This window comes from Kryptolebias marmoratus, linkage group LG16 (assembly GCF_001649575.2).
Source record: "Kryptolebias marmoratus isolate JLee-2015 linkage group LG16, ASM164957v2, whole genome shotgun sequence".
Taxonomy (NCBI): domain Eukaryota; kingdom Metazoa; phylum Chordata; class Actinopteri; order Cyprinodontiformes; family Rivulidae; genus Kryptolebias; species Kryptolebias marmoratus.
In genome coordinates this window covers 8455419-8476948 of record NC_051445.1, presented here as the reverse complement: position 1 = coordinate 8476948, position 21530 = coordinate 8455419, and the positions used below count along the sequence as shown (strand labels likewise).

Sequence of the window (21530 nt, the reverse complement as noted above, 5' to 3'; positions counted from 1 at the left end):
GAAGCATCACTGACACATGTCTCTCCTCTTTTTGTTTCAGACCTCAGTTTGTCTCGGACGAGGAGAAATGGTGAGTTACATTAGTTCGTTTTTTGTGTTTGTTCACATGTGGTGGACTTGATCTCTGCATGGGTGTGGTCAAACCACAAGACCTTTGCATTCTGATTTAAGTGCAGCAAATGGACATAAAATCTGTTTATTATGTATAGGTTTTTTTTTTTATTTGTTCAGAATTTTTTTAAGTGACTTAAGATGCTTTATTAGATTGAGATTTAATACTTTGCTGCATATAAATTTTGCAAAAAGAAATCGGGATTTGCATTACTTTTGAGCACTTTTATCAGAGTTTATTCCTTTAAGTTGTCAGTCACTGTACAGTAGTTTACACAGGTCGCTCTGTAAGACTTTGTGGCAGTTTGGAATGTGAAGGAGTTCTGCTGCGTTATCATCCCTGGAGTCTCTTCCTTTTCCAATTATCTTCCAAACTCCTCCTTTGTCTCTGGGTGTCTTCTTTCCTCTTCTTCCCACTAGTTTTAACTCCTCCTTCTGCTCCTCCTCTTGATAAGAACTCTCCCCTCTCCTTTTTTATTTGCATTAAGTTTGTTTTTTCTGAGTCTATGCAAACAAACCTTTTGAGCATTATAGCATCTTCTGTGCAGCTTTTAATGTAAATTATGAATTAGCCAGATTATTTAAGTTTCCCAAGCTTGATTTAGCTTTTGAAAAAGTTTTAAGTTTAAGTGAAATTCTGCAAATCAGTGTAAATATGTGGTTATAAACCTAAATCAAATGTTATTGTAACACCTGTCTATTCCATTTTCCCTTAGGCAATCCATCTTTTCCTCAGTGGCTGTCTACATGAAGCACTTTGGGATTAAATCCAAGTCTGTTGACAGTAAAAAGTCCAGGCGAGGTTTCTTTGGCATACCTCTGGTTAAGGTAAATCACCATCATCAGTGCAGAAGGACGGCACCTCCGTCTCTTATAGATAGGCTAAACTAAGCATTTTGTATCTCTGCAGACCTCGGCTCTGATTTTAATTTGACTTCACTTGTGTTTGTCGTTCCAGGGTATAAAGGATGGCTCTTGGAACAAGCCTGGGCCATTCCATAAAGGGAAGAAACCACCAAATTGTACGAATATGCTGTTTTTGTCTTTATAAACAGATATTTTTTGTACTTGTTATATATTCACCCATTTAATAAAAGTTTTAGTTATTTGCAAACTATAAATATATACAAATCTTTGATATATGTTACGCATTCGAGGCAGAGTTTGTGGTCATTTTTAGTGGTCTGTACATGAGAACATGTTCTGCCCTTTTTTCCTGTTGCAGCTGAATCCGGACCAAAACCGGAGTCTGGAGGTACTCTTTGTTCAGAGTCCATCTGTAGAATGATTCCCTCCCTACTAATCAAACCAAACGCATGCATGCATGTTTCAAATCAAACTGGGGGAGGATGTGTGTGGGGCACCGTTCAGTTGGCTGATGTGGGGAGAATTAGCTGTCGTGTCCAACAAAAGCTCACCTGAAGGATTTGGGGGTCGCCTTGTTCTGAACTAACCCTCTCATTTACTGCAGAGGCCCCTGATTGCACCATACTCACCTAAACTCTTTCTCCATCTCACAATGTGTCCTGACTGATGTGCTTTTGGGTCATGTTTTCTGTTTTTGTTTGTTTTTTAATCTGTTGTTACATTATTTATAGTTCTTTTGTGTTTAAACATGTCTCCCTTCTCCTCTACAGTGGAAAAACTGTCTGTGGATCGTAAAAGCATCAATTCAGGCAGAGGCTCTGTGACTGATAATTCAGTCATTCCCCCCGTCAGGGTGTCTATAGGCAGTGGAAGTTCTACCTCAGTGTCTGACGTAGAGAATCCTGATGGGTCAGGCAGTAAGAACAGCGCCACCATCAACCCGGAGCCCCTTCAGTTCGACGGTAAAACTCTACATTGACACTGATGAATAAAAAAAAAGTTAGAAACTATGACGTCAAAGACAAAAGTAATTATGTTTATAAAGCATGAATTAAAGTCTGTAGAGGTGCTTCTAAAAAATCCATTCAATTCTTTTAAAAAAAAAACTGTAAATCAGACTGTTAGTGAGATTTGTGGTAATTTTCTGTGGATTCAGAAGCTAAATATCTATATAAGGAAGACCTATTAGGGATGAAGTTGTGTTACAGGTTGGTGACAACACAAGAACCCACATTCTGCCACATGTGTCTAACTAAAATAAAGAATTATCATTTATTAAACCTGGAATGGAGATGAAGAAATGTGTCACAGAGAATATGACTGAAAGATATATAATTAAATGCAATAATTAAAAGTAAAAGCTTAGAGGTCACAGTGGTGGGATAGTTTTTGATAGAGGTGCAAATGTGTTTTTTTTCTGGTCCTCTTTGATATTAAGAGAAAAAAAACTATTTTTCTATTTCAAAACATTTATTTTGAAGGTAACATTTTACTATATAGGCCATGTTTTCTGTAATTTTACAGATTAGCTAATACCTGCCGTGCTAAGTCTTTAAAAAGCATTGTATTTATGTACTTGGATGCATAAACATTGTTCTGTTGTTTTATTTTATTGGCTTTCAAAGGGATTTTTCTCTTGTAAAAAAATATAAAAAAGACTAAGCAATAATTTGTATATGAAATAATGTTGTTCTGTTCTTACAGGTTCATCAAGCAATCGCTTAGAGCCTCAGGCCGGGTCAGACAGTGGTAATGTGTCTCCTGGCAGGGGGGCAGGTGAGCTTACCATTGTGGAGCCCACCTCACCCAATGAAACCCCTTCAGTGGAGTCGTTGGAGACAGACAGGTGAGAACGCTGGAGCTGGTGACGTACAGAGCATCCTCTGGGGGAGTGCAACCCTTGGTGTAATGGGTCACTAAGGATTAAGGATCAGATTAGAACGCGTGCCCATGGGGAAAGTGGGGGAAGCAAAATGTGCCTGAACTGCGCAAGTTGAGGGAGCGTGGTAAAACTCCCCCAGCAGTCTGTCCCTGCTGTGTGCTAGCTTTTGTCCTGCCTCCCGTCGCTCGCTAGCTAACAGAGCCTGCAGTTTTTTGAGGAAGACCCTCACCAGGTGAACATGAACTCAGCCCCTGTGCCTTCCCTCTCCCTCATCTACCTCGTTTTTCTTCCTCATACAGTCATAACACACGTTCACTTTCCCTACTGTCATTCTGTCTCTTGTGTTTTTGTCCTGATTCTTCTCAGTTTTACGTCAGAGCTGCATTGCAACTATTGTTGGCAACATTTTCATCAGTTATTATTACCTTATTTCCATCGCACTCAAGTAAATAACAGCAGTACATTGACTTTTGCCTTCATACTGATGCCTTTGGTTTAGTTCCAAATCTGCAACTTTCTAGTAAGTGAACAGGTTTGGATGTATAGTTCTTAAACAAATCAAGTAATTTTCATGTTGTATTGCTAATTCTAGCAGCCAAAAGTCAGCAACACATATAGTTCAGACTATGACCTGCTCAATCCATGTGCTTTCCAAGGTGTCTGTGTCTGCCGTGGTCAGGGCCCGTCCTCTGTCTTGCTTGTCCTCCTGAGTTTGTGCGGTTACATGTTATGCCAGAAGATTTAGCGTCATATCTGGCATGCAGCTCGGACAGTGGTCTAATAATAGCACCTGTAGGATCTCACTTTGGGGTGGTTCACATGCATGTAATGGTTGTCACTGTGGCTGACGTCAGTTGTGTAAAGGGGAGTGTGTAACGGTGTGGTGTCCCCTGTTTTTGCAGACGGAAGACAAGGTGGGTGTCAGCGCCCTGACAGAGTCGCGGACTTGCTTCAGGCCTTATTCTGTTCACATACGATACAAACAGAGCGCGCAACACTCACACACACACACACACACACACACACACACACACACACACACACACACCTCACAGTGAGCCTTGTGTTCCTGTTATGATTCTACACAAACTGGCTAAGTATTTTAAAACTCCTTGTGAAGAGATTAGCCTACTTACTGAGAACAGTTGGTGTGTTAATAGCCGATGTGTTTACAAACTGTAGGGAAGCGAAGAATTGTTGAGATAAGACTTATTGTTGTTTAACTGACAGTTATTGCACAGTGTAGTGAGATATGTAGACGAAATGCATGGCTGCTTAACATACTCTTGTTGAGTGGCATTCTAATGCTACTGTGTCTAAACATACTTTGTTTGTTTAACCAGTATACTGTATGCATGTGACATGTCATGCATATTTACTTTTCATTCATTTTCTTTGTATCTGTTAAACTGTAACTGACTTAACTCGTTCATCGAATTCTTTATTCTCACAATCTCAAAATTCATCCTCACTGTTTGCATGTTATTTTTTCTATTTATCACCTGAATGTTTTTGCTTTTTCACTGTCTTTTGGAATCTTCTGTGTCTGTTCTCCGTCTCTTTTTGTTCTGCCTGGTACTTTCCCACCCACTACCTCTTCTTTCACTTCTTTCTGTCCCCCGCTTCCGTTCTTCCTCCTCCTCCTCCTGCTCCCCCCTCGTCCTCCTCCACCCTCCCCTCCCTTCAGTAGGAAAGTGGCACGCAGCGAGAGCGCCCGCGTGGACCGCCATTCGTCACGGCGTCGCGGCTCTTCTCGGGCCAAACAGTCCCGCTCCCGAAGTGATGTGGACCTGCAGCCTCCTTCTTGTACGACACCTGTCCCACTGTCCCCCCAGCACCTTCACCCGTAAGCTGGGCAGACCTCCTTCTAATGGCTCTCTGGCTGGAGACGTGCACAGCAGGGACAGACAGGATGTCGTGTACTTGCAGACCAAACAGAATATTTTATGCTCCCTTTATCTGCAAATGTTAGGCAAACTAGATTTAAGGTTGTTTTGATTCATTCTTAGTTAACAAAGTTGTAATTGATTCAAATTTAGTTCAAATTATTTTTAAAAGGTATGTGTGTGTCTTCATCTGTGAAACAAACATTTAACTTCCTGTTGACAGATAGGATTCTAAGGTGTGAATAACAGGGAATGAGAAAACATAAATCATTTGACACGCTTCATTTTTCAGGAAATGATTGTTGAGTTAGCATGTGGTAAATTTCAAATAAAAGGTTAAAATTTTCCATAATTTTAAAACCTAAAACCACAGCCAGTTGCACACCAGATATTACAGATTTGTCAGTAGGCTAACAGAGGTCAGCTTCAGTCCAGAGCTAAATTTAAGTCATTTAAAGTTTCTCTTCGACGTCCTGCTTCATCCTGTCAACGTGCACCCCATTTACACCCGGTTCAGCCTCCCCTTCCAGTGTGTGCAGGTACCGTCTGCATATAACAGTGTCACAAATACAGCTCTCTATTTAGCAGTTCACAATTTTTTTGGATTAATTGGATTATCTAATTATTTAGATAAAGCAAAACATGGCACAGACCCTCCAGGGTGCGGCCAATTGGCCTTTTTTTTGTTAGTCATTCTGATTGGTATTTTTATCATCTATATATTTTATATCTGTGCCTGACAAATAAACCATTTAATTAAAATAAAATTAATACCTAAAAGGTTTTTTTTTTCATCTGTAGTGAAAAAGATGGAAGATTTAATGGATTGTTGTTTCTCCATAGCCAGGTGGAGATTTTTGATGAACTGACAGTCGTATTTTAGAGGATTTTTGTTCTCTTGGGATGTTTTTCCCCTAATAACTTGTTTTATTTTGAAATGTGGAAGTTTGTTTTAGAGTAACTCATTGCCTGGGCATGACTGTAAATGGTCTTGCAGGTATGTTTGTTGGCAACTTTGCCATTTCTGTCACGAAGTAACTATGTAGCTTCAACGGTAACAATAAACTGCGAGTGGCCTATTTGCATTCTAAACTAATTCTTCCCCTCTACATCAGTTTTGAGGCTCTAGCTTTAAATCGTGACGGCCCCAGCCAGACGCCCACCAGTCCCTCCCCGCAGCTGGAGGAGATAGAGCCACGCCTCCTGGAGTTTGAGCAGGACCCGCCCAACTGGAAGGAGCTGGCACCCGTCGATGCTGTAAAGAGCCTCAGCAAGAAGGAGGTCAAGAGGCAGGAGGTCATAAACGGTGAGAAGGGGCGAGATCCAATGAATAGAAATAGAAAGAAATGTTGATTTCAAGTGGATGTTTGACTGTCCCGCAACTTTTTTTTTTTCTTCCCTAGAGCTGTTTGCAACAGAGCATGCTCATGTGCGAATGCTGAGTGTCCTTCAGATGGTGTTTGTCAAGCCGTTGGAGAGGGAGGCGTTAATTTCCACCATTGAGCTGGATGCCATTTTCCCTGGCCTTGATGAGATGCTTGACGAGCACTGTGAGTGCTGTATTATTTTTTCTGTTCTTCCTCAGTTAGACACATGAATCTTAGTTATTCAGTATTGAATATTAAATAATGTGACAGTATGAATCACATATACCAATAACTGATAACTAAACAGACAGCAAACAGAATTAAAATAATGATCAAACTTTTAAGGATATTGTGAATTTGTGGTTTTACTCTAATCTTTAACATCTGTTTGAGCCTACATTAGGTTCTTGGACTAGCAGTACAAGTTAGACATGGTGACAGTATGCAATACTAGTGATGTTCATTATGTTCCAGAGGTCAGCAAGGTAGTCATTCTTTTATAGTGATACATATATTGGAACCCTACATGGCTGCTGTCTCAACCCATTGTTGTTTAGTCTGTATATATATGATTCTGTTGCGAATCATTCCTCATATTGTATTTTTATATTTTAGATGGTACCACAACAATAGGGTAATAATAATAATAATAATGAGGAAACGTACAGTAACTTGAGTAACAATAACTTGAGCCTGAATGTAGATAAAACCTAAGAACTGATAATCATTTTTAGAACTAAATTCAACAGTCACCTGTTTTTTAAAAGTAATTCACAAGTTGAAACTGGGATTTTCTGTCACTTCTTCCCTCTTCTGACCTCTGCACATCTAAGACCATTATTTCAAAGAACCCAACAGCAATTTTATTTTATGAAGTGCTTACAAAAACAAACTTATCCAGAAAATTCCTGATCATTATTTTTTACCTGTCTAAAATAGAAAGCATCCTAACAATATGAAAACGATTTAGTTTGAAACATCACAGCACGTAATCGCATGTTATTGATGGGATTTGTAAAAACTACCTCTAGAATTATTGGGTCACCACTACTTCAGCAGCCAGACAATAGATGTGAATGCTGCGGATTATGATTCCTGTTTTTATATATGCTGTAGTTTATTACATGTGTCCTAATTTCCTTATTTTTGTGTTGTTCTACAAGTTGAGAAGTTTTGAGCAGAATACTTTTCATGTGCAGTGTGCTACACAGATCCTTATGACAAACTCGAACTCTGCTTCTAAATTTCAGATAAGTTCTATGAAAACATGAAGAAGCTGCGTATAAATGACAACTACATCGTTAAATCCATCAGCCCCACGTTGCTCAACAGAGTGAGTTGGTCTTTTTCTTCGTCTAATTTTTTTCCCAAGATGTATCCAGCTGATGATGTACGAACCAGTAGCAGGTTTTGAAATGGGCAATAGGACTCGCTGCCCGGGACGGCGCCAGTTTTCGATTCTGTGTCGTGTCAGTTTGGGGAGGGGAGGTAATTTGGAAACACTCCTCTGTGTTGGGAGGTGTCACATAGTTGAGGGAGGGGGGCAGAAGGTAGGTTTCATGGGTTTTACCTGTCATCATGAAAAGTTAAAAGACAAATGAATAGATCAAGGGCAAAAATATTTATTTTATTTGTGTTGTAGCCTAACTGTAATTCTAATCTTTTAAATGATCAAAATGGCTGCCTATTTTCTGTTTAAACAGGGGGTAGATGTGATTAACTTGTATTTGGAGCAGATGCTTGAGTGTGCAGTGAAATATGTGTGTGCATATTAATGATAAAAAACAAATCTGAGCAAACGCTAATGTGTAACGCTCACCTCTCACTCAGCCACTGCCTCGACTTCACTTGGAGTACGGCAAGCCATTTTAACATATAATTAAATCCCACTCCTTCTAATTACTGTTTTAGATATCAATAAAAGATTTTCTCTTTGAAACACTAATCAGAAATGAAATTTAAAATCTCCACAATCTTCTTATTAATAATATAAATCAAAATATCTACAATTTTAATGGTAAGCTACCGTGAACAGAAAATGTATTTATAAGTATTCCAGATATTTATAACTCAATTCTGCCTGAATAAAATTAACACTTAATGAATCCAGAATATTCTTCAGATCAGTATTTTATTTGCCTTAAACATCCTTCATCCTCAGACAAATTAGTTCACTTCTTCTATTTATCTGAGTTGGATTTCCAGCAAATGCATGAATGACCATTGTGTATATAAATATAATTCTTATCTGTTGAACCTTGTATTTTAGATATCTAAAATCTCAGTTTTATTTGGCATAAGTTTTATTGTAGATATCTAAAACTGTTGCTTGTGGGACTGTTATATGTAAAATATGAGTTTGTCGTTTTGCTAATGGGGGGTGTTGGCAGTTTAAATGTTTCCCTCAGGGGTGGGAAGTTGGGTTGGAGGCGGAGTGTGTGTGTGTGCGCGCGTCTGCGTGTGTGTAAGTGGAGGTGGGAGAGGGCACTAAAGTTTAAACTTGTTCATGCTCGAACCACTACTTGTGCTAACTGTGTAAAATAACAAGAATAATGCCTCAGTTTTGAGTTTAGATGTATCCCTAAAGCAACTAATGAAAGTACATTTTGTGTTTTGTTTTTTTACCCAGCACAGGCCACCATTTTAACTGTATGTGTTTACGTTTTAGTTTGATGGTGCAGAAGGAGAATGGTTCCAGAAGCTGACAGCCCGGTTCAGCAGCCACCAAACATGGGCTCTGGAGCAAATCAAAAGCATGCAGAAGAAGGAACCGCGCTTTAACGCTTTCATTCAGGTATTAACACAGAAGACCCCAAAGCAGACTTTAGAAGAAATTCCAAAATATTTAACAGATGGATGCAGAAAGTGACAGGAGTGGCATCATCCTGACCCTGTTTGTGTGTCGATCCCAGGAGGCAGAGAGTAAACCTCAGTGCCGCAGGCTGCAGCTCAAGGACATTATTCCCACAGAGATGCAGAGGCTCACAAAATATCCACTGCTTCTGGAAAATATCGCTAAGAACACAGGTATGTGTGTGTGTGCGTTTAGATTTGTCGTCTTTTTGCTATTTATTTTTCAATCATTATTAATATTGATGCTTTATTGGGTGTTATTTATTGATAAATAACACCTGAATTTAGGTGCTCAGAATGGTAAACAGTTTTGCAATAATATTCTGTCCAATATTGTTTTTTTTGACAATGGAAAGTTTGTATTTAAGGTTTAAACGTGACTTGTGCATTCTCTGTTCTGTGAATGTAAAAGAAACAACAAAATGGGGACAAATCTATCAAAGCTGCTTCACCTGATTGATGTTAAAGTCCAATTCTGTAAAAACTTTTTACACAAAGAGCTTTTTTTTTGTGAAAGATTTGGAATGCACAATTTGTTGATTTGAACTTTACTGAAATTTCTTAACCATTTAGAGAAACCCAGAAAGTTTTGGATTATTCAGCAACAAACTTTTGGTCATATGTTGTTTGAACATTATTGTCATTTTTATATGTAGACTTTAATCTTGATTAAATTTAATAATTGTTATAAAACATCTAAAAAAATATATTTTTTAAAAACCTTCATAGGGAATAGGTGTATTATTTGCTATAATCACCTAACACTTGCATTAAAGAGCCGTTTTAAACATATTAATGTATTTTAAATCTGTTACTATTAAATAAGCCATAAAATACTAAGTGTTTGGAAAGAAAAAGGTTGTTTGTTTTTTTCATCTGTTGCAGAATTATAGTGGAAATAACGAGGGGAAAAAAGCGGGCAAGAGTCTGTTATTTTTACACAACTAATTAAAACAAAGTGCCTTTATTATTAATATTTATTTATAAAATAATTAAAATCTAAAGTAATTTCATAGTAGTCCTACTAGGAATGTTGCATGGCATAACTCATCTGAAGAAGATGCATTTACCTGAGTATAAATGGTTCTGTGTCGATTCTGACAGCACAGATTTCTGTCAAAAATGCTGCTCACCAATTTAGAAAATCACTAACTAATGGCTCAGTTTTAGTGACTAAGGTTGGTTGACTCTTCAGGTTGTATTTTAGTCTCTTATTTTGGGGAATGACTGCAAAATTGCGAAGTAGAATATTTTATTTAAACAAATGTTTTTAACATCATCATACTATTGGTATGTGAGACAACACACTTCCAAAAAGTTTTTAAACAGTGAAAATATATATATATATATATATATATATATATATATACACAGAGTGTACACCTTTAATTTATGTAGCTTTTGTTTGGACTTTTCTGTAAAAGCTGTTTTATCTTTAGCTCTGTGTTGTTTGCCTTTTGACAGAGGACCCCGTAGAAAAGGGGAAAATCCAGGATAGTGCAGAGTGCTGCAAAAAGATCGTCAACCATGTCAATGAAGAGGTCAGAAAAGTGGGCAACATGTTGGTAAGAAACACCAAACTCGGCTCTCAATAAACTGTTATGTACTTACTGAGTCTTTTGAAGCTGTCAGCTCTTAGACTCCTGCTGCTTCGAGGCTGAGCTCGACAAATGGCCGTCTGACCGCCCTGTTTTTGTTTTTTTTTCTTCTGCTCCCAGTCTCTAAAGGAGTACCAGAAGAAACTGGACACATCAGGGCTCAAAACCAGTAATGAGCTTTATACAGAGTATAAGGTATTTTTAATTAAAGCAAAGTGTTCTACAGTATCAATTCTTGTTTTTTTATTGCAGGATTCTTTAATCACTTTCCTTCTGTCTATTTCAGAATATTGACTTGACTCAGAGGAAGATGCTGTATGAAGGTCCATTAATCTGGAGAGTCACCAAAGAGAAGGCTATTGGTAAATATATGTATACTTGTTTGCATTTTGGTTCAAAAAGTCCAGAATACTTTAAACATTTTGCTGAGTCTTTAATAAAAATCTTAACAAATGCTCTTAAATAATGCTGACTTGGTAAATTCACTTGACTTATGTGTTTCAAGAAGTTTGGAAAAAAAACTAAAACCAAGCCTTTATTTTATGCTAAATTGGTGTTAATTTGTTTCTTTTTCATTTCCCTTTTTGAACCAGCTGTCATGCAGCTGTTTGAGATTAACTTCCCCTTTTTATGTCAGCGATGTTCATCTCAGTGCAGTCACAGGACTGAAAACAGTAAAGTCATTTTTGACTTTGTAAAACATGCAGCATCAATAAAAAGATCAATCAACAACTGAGTAAAGAACAGAGTATAGTGAGTAACTCCTTTGGATCTGATAATACTTTCCTTTTCCTCGCAGAGGTGCAGGGTCTGTTGCTGGGGGACCTGCTGGTGCTCCTGCAGAAACAGGATGACAAAGTGGTCCTTAAATGCCAAAGCAAGAGCAACATCGCCGCGCAGGAAGGCAAACAGATGATGAGCCCCATTATAAAGCTGAACTCGGTTTTTCTCCGCGATGTGGCGACAGGTCAGCTTCACTGGACTGCGCAGTGAATCGGCAGACAAATTTAGGTCGCTTTTCTTGCCTGATCAAACTTATTTACTCTTCCACTTCCTCATTTTCCTTGTTCTGTCAGATCGAAAGGCTTTCTATGTGATATTCACCTGGGACAGCGGCGCTCAGATCTATGAGCTGGTAGCTCAGTCTGTCGGAGAAAAAAAAGCGTGAGTGTCCCAAACTGTTTGATTAAAAACTGCAAATCAAACGACGGAACTTTGACCTTATTTATGTGTGTACTTCTAGTTGGACTGAAGTGCTAAAGATAGTCGTAGATGATCTGAAGAAGAGCGGAGTTGTGTTAAATCTGCCTCCTGGGAGTGGAGGAGCTCCTTTCAGTCCCTCCTTGTACGTCTTTGGTTTTGTGTTGGAAAAGCGAAACCTAATCTTTACCCGCCAAAGTTAACTATCTTACAAAATCCACTTTTCTCTCGCCGTTTTCCTTCCGTCAGGCTGAATGCCCCGATAATCCCAGCTGAGAATGGAGGTTTAAAAAGCAGCAGCGGTGAGACCCGCAGTGGAGCTTAACACTAAATAAGCTTTACAGATAAGACTTTAACTGTACATTTCTGAAGACGCGAGCGGAAGCTGAGCCCTTTCTCCATCTGTAGATCACGATCGGGACAGCTTGACAGACGACAAGTCGGAGCAGAGGCACAGGCTGATGGATTTCCTGACAGAGAAAGGCCTCGATGTGCTCGGCCACTCCAACAACGATCAGGAGAAGGTGGCCAACAATGCTCTGGATGAAGGTGATTAAGTGTCCTCTTTGTACTCCTTTTGATGATTTGGCTGGAACAACTTCTTTTCTGATCTCTTCTAGCTTTGATTTATTGATAAACTCTCTGAATGTCTTCTTTTTTTTAGTGATGTCACTGAAAAGATTGTTGATCGGCAGCATCAGTGTGTCAGAAGACGCACAGCCTGACGAAGAACATGAAGAGGAGCAATCAGAGAGGAGTAATCAAGAAACAGAAGGCTCTCAGTCAACAGGTAGACTGGATTTCATGCATGCAGTCAACATTATTTGTGGACTGACTCTAATAAGGAGCTTCTGCAGCTTGGATAACGATCAGCTTCATTTTCTGTAATGTTTTGCTACCTAAAAAGCAAAAGCTGGCACATTTAAATTATTATTTTTTGCCCAGAAGAAGGCGAGGTCACAGACAGGGGTTATATGGAGGTGAACACCAACAGGTGTGAAAGAGAAGACGCAGAAACAAAAGACGAAGACGGGAGCATCAGTGCACCCATGGTGTTGTCCCAGGAGATAAAGGATGAAGTGTGCCGGAGGCTGCACAGCCTGGAGGAGCAACTAAAGAAACTACAGGTGAACAGAGAGCGGAGGTGGATGAGAATATCGAGGAGCGAGCAGGTTGTATGACAGAGGCAGATAAAGATGGGAGACAAGACAAGATTGGAGCCGAGTGGAAAGAGACGCATATCTGGCCATTTCAGCCACGATAACTTAAGTAAGGAGCGAGCAGTGGACAAAATAGGGCCAAATGGCAGAAAAAAGAAACTAGAGAATAGAAAACCATTTAACCACTGCTGTTACTGCTTTGCTGAAAATTGCCTTGCGAAATTGGACTTGTCTAAAAATGGCTATTATGTCCGGCACTTGCAATGGGATGTGTCAGGGAAGCAGCGAGGGAGACAAAGGGTGGATGTTAAGAGGAGGAGGTTGAATTGCGTCTGTCTGTAAGTGAGTTTGTTCTCAATTCCCAAGCTGATATTGATTTTTCTGCGCCGTAGACTGTCGAAGAGGAGCATCACAAGCTGCAGGACGCCCTTTCTGAGTTCTCTCTAGAAGAGGGGAACTTCTAGTAAGACACCATTTTGCCACCTGCTGGTCACTGGGTGAGAACACCGAACTGGATGTTTCAATCTGTTCAAGTTTCACATAATACAAGAGCTCTTGCTTATATCTTGTTCTATACATCAGCTTTATGTCAGCATCCAGCCTGATGAAAAAAAAAATCTCCTCTTACACAAAGAGGTTTCTTTTCATTTTTGATCTAATCAAAACCTTTCCTAGATTCCTTTTTTTGAGTAAAAAGATAAAAGAAATAATCATATGAAAGCACAGAACACCCTTTTCCTCTTATTTGCTTTATAAGAAAATAAAGTGACATACAAAGTATTTTTCAATAAGTAAAAACAGCACAAATAATTTTAAAAATTACAAGTTTTTATTTGTAATAATGTTGATTAAGATAACTAAATGACATTGCAATAATAATCAACCACATGATTCTGAAGATGCATCATAAATTCAAGATAATGACACAAAATGGTGCATAAATGCACTGGTAGGTCTGTAGATGCAAGAGTTGGTAAACAAACACAAATATATTCATAGCAAAGAAGTACAGAAAGTAGAAAAATGATCAGCTGTCTTTAATTGAAATTAGTCTTACCAAAGAGTTGTTTTTTAAATGTAAGAAGTTTCACAAAATGCTGTTTTCCAAATTACTGAGCTATTCAAAGAACTTCAACTGAAACCAGTTATTTAGTAATGTTGCTAAATGCTTTGGGTATTTTTCAAGATGTGTTTTGAAGATAAGTAGTCAATTTTCTTTGCTTCTTACAGTCAGAAAATTAAACGTTACAATTTCTAAACTAATAGAATATTAGAAAGTATGTTATTTGTTCAGAAAATCAAGATTTAATTCAGTTTACATAAAAACACTGTACTATCTGAGATCCCTGTTTTTGAATCCACATTCCCACTGAAGGTTATGCTCCTGATCACCATCTCTCATAATACTGTATGTGTTCTCATGCACACTTCTCTCATCTTTTTTTCTCTTCAGGTTTTTCGTGGCTCTTGTTTGGGCCGACTGACTTCTAGAGGCTTTTCCTGGAAATTCCTAAACCCTTGTGCATCTTACCGGGATCCTTGCTGCATCGTTTCTTCGTATCATAGCTGCCTGCAGCGTAGCAGGAAGTTCCCTGCCTGCCAATGGAGTGTAATTGCTTTGTGCACAGTGCAAGTAGTTCAGTGATGGGACGTGGGTGGTGTGTGCATGTCTGTGTGTTTGTCTGTTTGGGTGCATGCTTGAAAGAAAGGTATACAAAGAAGGAGGGAAAAAAAAAAAAAGATATCCCACTTTTGAGTGGGAGGTTGTTATTGCAGAGAGGTGCCAAAAGAAATGAAGCAATATTTTGCTGTGAGAAAGATACTGCCTAAAAACGTGTAGATTTTTTTTTCCTGCTGTAACACACATACGCACACAGGAAACATGCACACTAGAACATAATTTACATTAATGCCAAGATTAACAATGTACAGTCAATAATTAAGCCTTACAGGCCTAATGTAGCATTAGAGGATATATTGACAAACTACTGCTGATAGGTATTATTTCTAGTCGATGCCAAAGTACAACGAAATGCACTTTTTTTTCTGATCAAAACTAGTTAAACTCACACTGTTATTGTGAAAGTGATTATTTAAACTGTCGGAGATCAAATGGGCTTTATATAAGCAGCCCTCATTATTAAAAAGATGCATGCAGGAATGTGTGTGTATGTGTGTTACAACATTTTTATTAAGGATCTGTTTGTTTGGAAGGTTCTAGCTGTTATTAGGTCTCATTAAAACATTTATAAATAGTAGCACTATAGGCAATCATGCTGTTAATAATGGAGAGTTGTTTGTATTTTCTGCTTTTATTTATTCTTCTGAGTCTTTTAGGTCATTGAGTTGCCCCCATCTGATTGATATTATTACAAAACCGGGCCAAATGGTGAAGGCACTGTGCAAAAGGTTGGACAAGGCTAAAGAAAATAGAAGCCAGGAATGTGTACAGATCGAGATGGAAGGAGAAAAGGGAAGACGCGTGGTTGAGAAGTGGTTTGATGGCGGATGAAGTTTGACAGTGATGAGAGAATTAAAAAGAAACATGAGATTAGGAAATGTACTGCCAAAACACACACACACACATACACACAGGCAAGCTCATTTACAGAGATTATGCATTTCTGCGGTGTCAAACTTTGCCTGGTAGAATTTACAACTTCTGATCCAAAACATCCATTTTAGTTGGGGCTTAAAAATTGTATTGTATGACATTAGATGCATATGTTATTAGAGACACAAAAAAAATCTATCCTTTCCTTTTTGCTATATTTGTATCAAAGCTTGAGCTGCCATTATATTTTACTGAGCTGATGATTGTAATTATAATTGTTGTTGTATAATTCTTGGGTATTGGCTTAACTGAGGCCGTGCACACAGGACCAAAGCACACTGAAGAATAAAATGGTGTTTTTTTTAATAAAACACAGTTCTTGATTCATTCATGAATGTACAAGCAAATAACCGGATGCTCAACCTTTTATGACCAAATTCTAGCAGAATTTCCAGGTCTCTGATGTCTTTTCGTACATCTCATTGACAATAACCAACAGCGACCGAAAAGCGTTATTTTCAGGTCACTAAGCCAGCCTGGCTGCCACGAACTGTACTGTACCTCCTCGCATAGAGGACTGGAGACGAAGCACTGTTGACACCTCTGGTACTAAATTGAACAATGGGATCTGATCCTTCTGCAGAAAAATAAAGCAGCAAGAAGACAATGAAGCTGTAATGTTACAAAGGAAACTTCCAAGGTTCGGAGGAAGGAAAGCTGTTGTCTCGTTCCAGCGTTGCTCTTCTGGGCGCTGTAATCATGATCGCTTCCTGATATTCATTCTTCTCATTGTTGCCACAACAACAGATTGTACCTCCTGAACCAAACCGAACCTTAGTCGTGACTCAGTTTAGTCACTTCGGTGCCATGAGACACAGAACCATGAATTAGTTTTGCAACATTTGCTGCCGTCTTTTCCCCCCGTGTCTTCCTCGTAAAAACTGTACATACAAAAACTGATGGTTTGAAGGAAAAAAAAGGTGGATAAAATGCCGACTTCCTCTTGGTTGCATGATCACTTTTTCTAACTGCACATTTTTTACCAGGAAATGTTGTGTATTTCATTCGACTTACTCAAACAGGTTGGGGTAGTTTTTGCCATATTGAAGTGTTTTTTTGTTTTCTTTTTGTTTTGCTTTTTTTCACGGTTTTTCAAAGAAGCTCATTTAATGCTGTGCTATGCATCTCCCATTATTATGAGATGGGAGAAATGTCTGTAACTCGTCTTTGCATGAACAAAGTATGCAAATAAGGTTACTAAATCTTTTAACAGTTGAGCTGTTTTTTTTTATTTTTTTATTTTTACTTTGGCTGGTGAAACTTAAAGAACCAGTTCAGTGACGCCTTTACGCTTCATTGGCTGACGATCGTTGCAGACACTTCTCTCTCTCTCTCTTTGTCTCTCTCTTTTTCCTTCAGATAACTTTTCTTATGTAGCCTATTCTATAAACATGTATTAAAAAAGTGTATTTATAGAGTGGTGCCTTCTTTTGACTGTTTGCTTTATAAAGGGCTTGTAAGTAAATCAAAGCGATGGTTGTTTTTGTGACTTTCAAGGCAGACTTCACATCGTAAGACAGATAAGCAGAGGGATATTATTCAAAGATGTGAACTAAATGAGTTCAAGGTTAATGGTTGTTTTCATTTTGATGATGATTAAATTTATCCTCCAGCTCAATCCTTTCATTTCCATCTGTCTTACATCAGCCTGATGATTTGAGTCCGCTCACACGGCCCTGCTCCTTGTCATACTGGCCTCTGCAGTCTTGTCTATAAAAATATGAATATGCAAGAATTATAATGTGTATTTGGTATTATTTTTTATTGTGTATGAGGCTTTTAAATGATGTATACCTAAGGAAAAATGTGGTACGTTTTGTTTTTTTTAATTCATTTTTTTAATAAAGTGGGGGAAATAAACACCTGCTTTGTCATTTTATAGTTGAAATCAACTATAGATTAGCTCTTAGATTATTATGAGACTAAAAAGATGTTAATTTTCTTACCTTTTAGTTATTTGCAAACATTTTAAGAACATATATAAGAAAACATACTTAAAGAATACCCTTCATGAAGATGTTTAGATTCAGTGCTTAAGCAAATGTGGGACGTTCCAAATTCATTCAAGCATGAATCCTGACATTGACAGACAAAAAAACCCATCAGTGTGTCTTTATAAAAAGGGAACAGAGCATCACTTTAAGGTTTTGAGTTTTCTTGAACTGTTTGTTCAGTTTTTTTACTTTTAAATTCTTGATTTGACAATTTCTATAAAGCACAAAAATGAGAGTAGTTGTCTTCTTTGTCCTCTGCGGCTTGGTTGGTAAGTTCCATTACATTTTTCACAGGCTTCTTCATTTTTTCCATTAGTTTTGTTCAGATAAAAAAGGACATTTTAGAGATGTTATGTACATGTATTTTCGTATTTCAGTATCTGTATTTTTTTTTTCCTGGTTTTGGAAAAAATGTAGTAATGTAACTCTATATAGTATTTTTAGTTTAAGGTGTTTTCAAGTTCTGCTTCATTGACCCACATTTCCTGTCAGAACAGATGGTTTATCACTGTGTCCAATCTGACTACTGGTGGTCTTAACTTAAAGATCATTTTACTTGTTTTGTATTAAACTTCACTTGATGTCAGGTACAGTGAGTTCAGAAAGTATTGGTGCTAAAATTGTTTAAATTATCTTTATTTCTTTCCATGTCTTTGTCACCAATCTACATTCAGTACCCTTTTAATGGCAGTGGAAAAAAAATATATAAAAATAAAAAAACAACTGAAATTCAAACCCTTGAGTTGAAGCACCTTTGACAGCAATTACAGCTTTGAGTCTTTAAGCTTTGCACACCCAAATTAAAGGATTGTTTACTGTTCCTTTTTACAAATTGTCCCAAACTCAAGCTGGGTGGGTACAGATGGTACGGATGACTGAAGCCAGGGCTCTGGCTGGGCCACTCTGGGATAATCAAAGAGTCGTCCTGAAGCCACTCCGGTGTTCTTTGGATCATTGTCATTTTTGGAAGGTAACCTTTGACCCCAGTCTGAGGTCCTGAAGACTTTGGAACAGGTTTTCGGTGAGGATATCAAGGATGATGTTGGACAGGTGGTGAGTGGTGCCTGGTTTCCTTCAGACACAGCATTTAGATCTGAGGCCAAACGCTTCAATCTTGACGTCACCAGGCCAGAGGACCTTGTTCCTCACAGTCTGAGAATCCTTCAGTCGGGTTTTTTTTTACTGTTTTGCACTGAGGATGGGCTTCCGTCCAGCCACATAAAACCCAGATCAATGAAGGTTTACAGTTATAGTTGTCCTTCCGAAAGTTGGTCCCATCTCCACACAGGATCTCTGAAGCTCAGTCAGAGTAACCATTGGGTTTTTACTCAGATATGTATAAGTAAACCTTCTTTAGAGAGGTGTTCAAGACATGTCCAATCAATTTATTTCACCACAGGGGAAGTCAACTCAAGGTGTAAAAACATCACAACAGCAATCAAGAGAAGTGGGAGGTATTATTTTTAATTTGATTTAATAAAAACACGTTTTCACTTCATCATTATTGAATACTATGTTTACATTATTGAGGGGGAGAATAATTTAAACAGTTGTAGCATTAGGCTGCAACATAAACAGAACTATAAAAACTGAACTGGGTCTGAGTACTTTTTGAACTTGCTGTAACCTAAAATGAGATTTAGTTTATTACAAAAATAAGTATACTGAGCTTTAAATTAACCCACTCATACAATGCAGTCACAATAAAATACTTTGACAAATTTAAAAAAAAGTAAAAATAAACTGACAGTTGAAGAAAAGTCTTTGTTGCTTTCTTTCACAGGTGGCTCCGCTAATACTGAGGTGACCTTAGAACCCGACCACCCCTACCTGAGAGTCCCGCTCTCTGGCAAAGCTACCTTGAAATGCTGCTACCAAGGTGCTAAGCATAATTTAACTTGGACCTTACTTAATTCCACTTATTCACTTCTTTATGTTTCAAAAACACCAAAACAAGACGTTGAGATGACAGATGAGACTATTGGAAATAGACACTGTGGCATTCTGATTATCAAGGCAGTACATCTGGATGACACTGGTCTGTACCGGTGTTTTCTGAACTCCAGTAAAACCGTCACCCACGGCACCTTCCTGCAGGCCTACAGTGAGTATGCACGGGGTGGGGGGCTTTAGTCGTGGAAACTGATCAGGAATGCCAGATTGTATGCGTGTGTATGGAGTCAAGCAAGCTCTAAGCGCCTCTTATGCCTCATAAGCCATAAATCCTGTTAACCTTAGTCTATCCAAGAGTTGTGTGAGTGGCTGCATTTGTGCATTTTGTGGAGCAGCTAATCTTTACATCATGAGACTGGTCTAATTACACGTTGTTACGCACCTATTTACTTAAAATAGCACCAAAACCAGATCAAATTCTATTCAGGTTAATGTGTGAAAGTATTGTGTGCTGCATTAGTTTACATAATTATGTTACTTTGACCAAACAAAAGTATTAATTGTACATTAGATTGTGAATGAAACGGTTATACAAAATTTTGCACTGAATCTCCTTGGAAGTCTGTGAAGTAATTAGCCTGTTTCTTTTTCTATTCGCTTCAGTTTCTGTTAAGTGCCGATAAACAAGAATATCTTAAAATCATACATGGGCTGTTTCATTTTATTTTACTGCTGATCCCTGTCTTTGTGATTAGAGGTAATGGAGAAGACGATAAACCTCAGCGAGAGCACCAAAAACACAATCCTGACAATTGAAGGAATCCTGCTGCTACTGTGTGTGATAGTGCCATCTGCCACTCTTCTGTTCAAGGTCAGAAAGTTTGTGTACTGGGAAGTCAAATCCCTGTGACGTAGTGCCCATTTAAAAGAAAAATGGTTGATTTCCAACATTTCTAAATAAAGATGTTGCCTTATCATCATGGCCAACATATCAGAAATGACTGCAGTCTGTGAGACATTAGTCCTTCAAATCTAACTACTTCAGTTATTTAAACTGTATTCCCTTAATGGGAGGTTAACAAAATGTATGAGTTCTGTTTTATCTCTCACAGTCAAAGGGCCTAAAGGAACTAGAGATGAAGAAAGTGAAGACAGAAGAGGAGAACATATATCAGGTGAGCACTGAAGAATTATATTCTTTTGTCTTCACTTTACTGAAAGCAGAAAGAAAGATCTGAACATCCACACTCTCGTTTTTACTGACCAGTTTCAAAAGTGTGCTGCATGACTGAATGATTCTGTGTTCACTCGATTTTCTCCCTCTTTGTCTCTTACATCAGGGCCTAAATCTGGATGACTGTTGTACAACGTATGATCAGATTGAACGCTCCCAGGTCCAGGGTCAGTACCAGGATGTGGGAAGTGGTATGGAGGAAAGGGAAGAAATTCAGCTGGAGAAACCATGAAGAAAAGTGGAGAGATTAAAGAAAAAAAAAGAAAAACCAAGGAGCTGAGTTTGTTTTGAGAGCCGAAGATGAGGCGTGTGGAATTCAAGATTATTGTGACACACAATAATGTTGAAGGTTTTGTGCATAGCTTACATCTATGATTTTAGAATCTAATATTCATATTGCTTAACCACATTTAGGATTAAGGCAGCAGTTGATGAAACTCTGTTCACAAATGTTGTCAGAATTTTAAAAGCATTCAGCCTTTCAGTTATTTTGTACATATTGTTACTTTAGATGTTTAGATTAATGTACTTATTTTTGCTATGTATTTTTCCGAGCTATAAATGTTCAAATTTTCAAATATATATTTTACATAAATACTGTCCTAGAGATCAGATGACAACAGTTTCTAAGAAAGATTCATGTAACAGAGATTGATTGGGTATTAGCTTGTATAATGTTCATTTAAACTGATATTTTTTCTGCATTTAATGTGATTTTTGCAACTTTTGAAAACAATGTATATATGCAAAAAAAAAAACTGAGCAAATATATGCAAATAAAGTCTAAACTGTTTGAAGACTGTAGCTTTATTTAATCTGATGCATGGGAAATGAGAAAAGGTTGAATATCATTGTAGTTTCCTGTAAGCGT

General features: G+C 38.0%; 2 protein-coding genes across 8 annotated transcripts in view; both read left to right on the top strand.

Moving 5' to 3' along the window:
- The window catches only part of arhgef1b (Rho guanine nucleotide exchange factor (GEF) 1b), a 39621-nt gene extending 24917 nt beyond the window's left edge, over positions 1–14704 (top strand). For 3 of the 7 annotated variants that reach the window (XM_017415550.3, XM_017415551.3, XM_017415553.3), the window contains 25 exons: positions 41–70; positions 828–939; positions 1070–1133; positions 1337–1366; positions 1749–1940; positions 2683–2824; positions 3763–3774; positions 4548–4706; positions 5862–6052; positions 6150–6296; positions 7364–7446; positions 8782–8907; positions 9026–9140; positions 10431–10531; positions 10685–10759; positions 10851–10926; positions 11364–11531; positions 11641–11728; positions 11808–11909; positions 12014–12066; positions 12173–12313; positions 12429–12554; positions 12710–12891; positions 13317–13421; positions 14378–14704. In XM_017415550.3, the coding sequence (XP_017271039.1) occupies positions 41–70; positions 828–939; positions 1070–1133; positions 1337–1366; positions 1749–1940; positions 2683–2824; positions 3763–3774; positions 4548–4706; positions 5862–6052; positions 6150–6296; positions 7364–7446; positions 8782–8907; positions 9026–9140; positions 10431–10531; positions 10685–10759; positions 10851–10926; positions 11364–11531; positions 11641–11728; positions 11808–11909; positions 12014–12066; positions 12173–12313; positions 12429–12554; positions 12710–12891; positions 13317–13388 (2587 nt within the window). In that variant the 3' untranslated portion in view covers positions 13389–13421; positions 14378–14704. The remainder of the gene's footprint in view (positions 1–40; positions 71–827; positions 940–1069; positions 1134–1336; positions 1367–1748; positions 1941–2682; positions 2825–3762; positions 3775–4547; positions 4707–5861; positions 6053–6149; positions 6297–7363; positions 7447–8781; positions 8908–9025; positions 9141–10430; positions 10532–10684; positions 10760–10850; positions 10927–11363; positions 11532–11640; positions 11729–11807; positions 11910–12013; positions 12067–12172; positions 12314–12428; positions 12555–12709; positions 12892–13316; positions 13422–14377) is intronic. The other 4 variants (XM_017415547.3, XM_025005740.2, XM_025005741.2 and 1 more) reach the window with 4 other exon arrangements.
- Positions 14705–16019: 1315 nt separating this feature from the next.
- cd79a (CD79a molecule, immunoglobulin-associated alpha) lies at positions 16020–21456 on the top strand. The gene is made up of 5 exons (XM_017415515.3): positions 16020–17801; positions 19316–19636; positions 20181–20296; positions 20538–20600; positions 20766–21456. Exons 1-5 carry the CDS (start codon positions 17762–17764, stop codon positions 20889–20891), a joined length of 666 nt encoding a protein of 221 aa, XP_017271004.1. The 5' UTR covers positions 16020–17761; the 3' UTR covers positions 20892–21456.
- Positions 21457–21530: the final 74 nt, after the last annotated feature.

Bases quoted from the DNA above. Each gene is read 5' to 3' on its own strand.
- cd79a (XM_017415515.3), top strand. From the start codon at position 17,762: ATGAGAGTAGTTGTCTTCTTTGTCCTCTGCGGCTTGGTTG. The intron at 17,802-19,315 runs GTAAGTTCCATT...TTTCTTTCACAG, and splicing joins TGTCCTCTGCGGCTTGGTTG to GTGGCTCCGCTAATACTGAG. The intron at 20,297-20,537 runs GTCAGAAAGTTT...TATCTCTCACAG, and splicing joins CTGCCACTCTTCTGTTCAAG to TCAAAGGGCCTAAAGGAACT.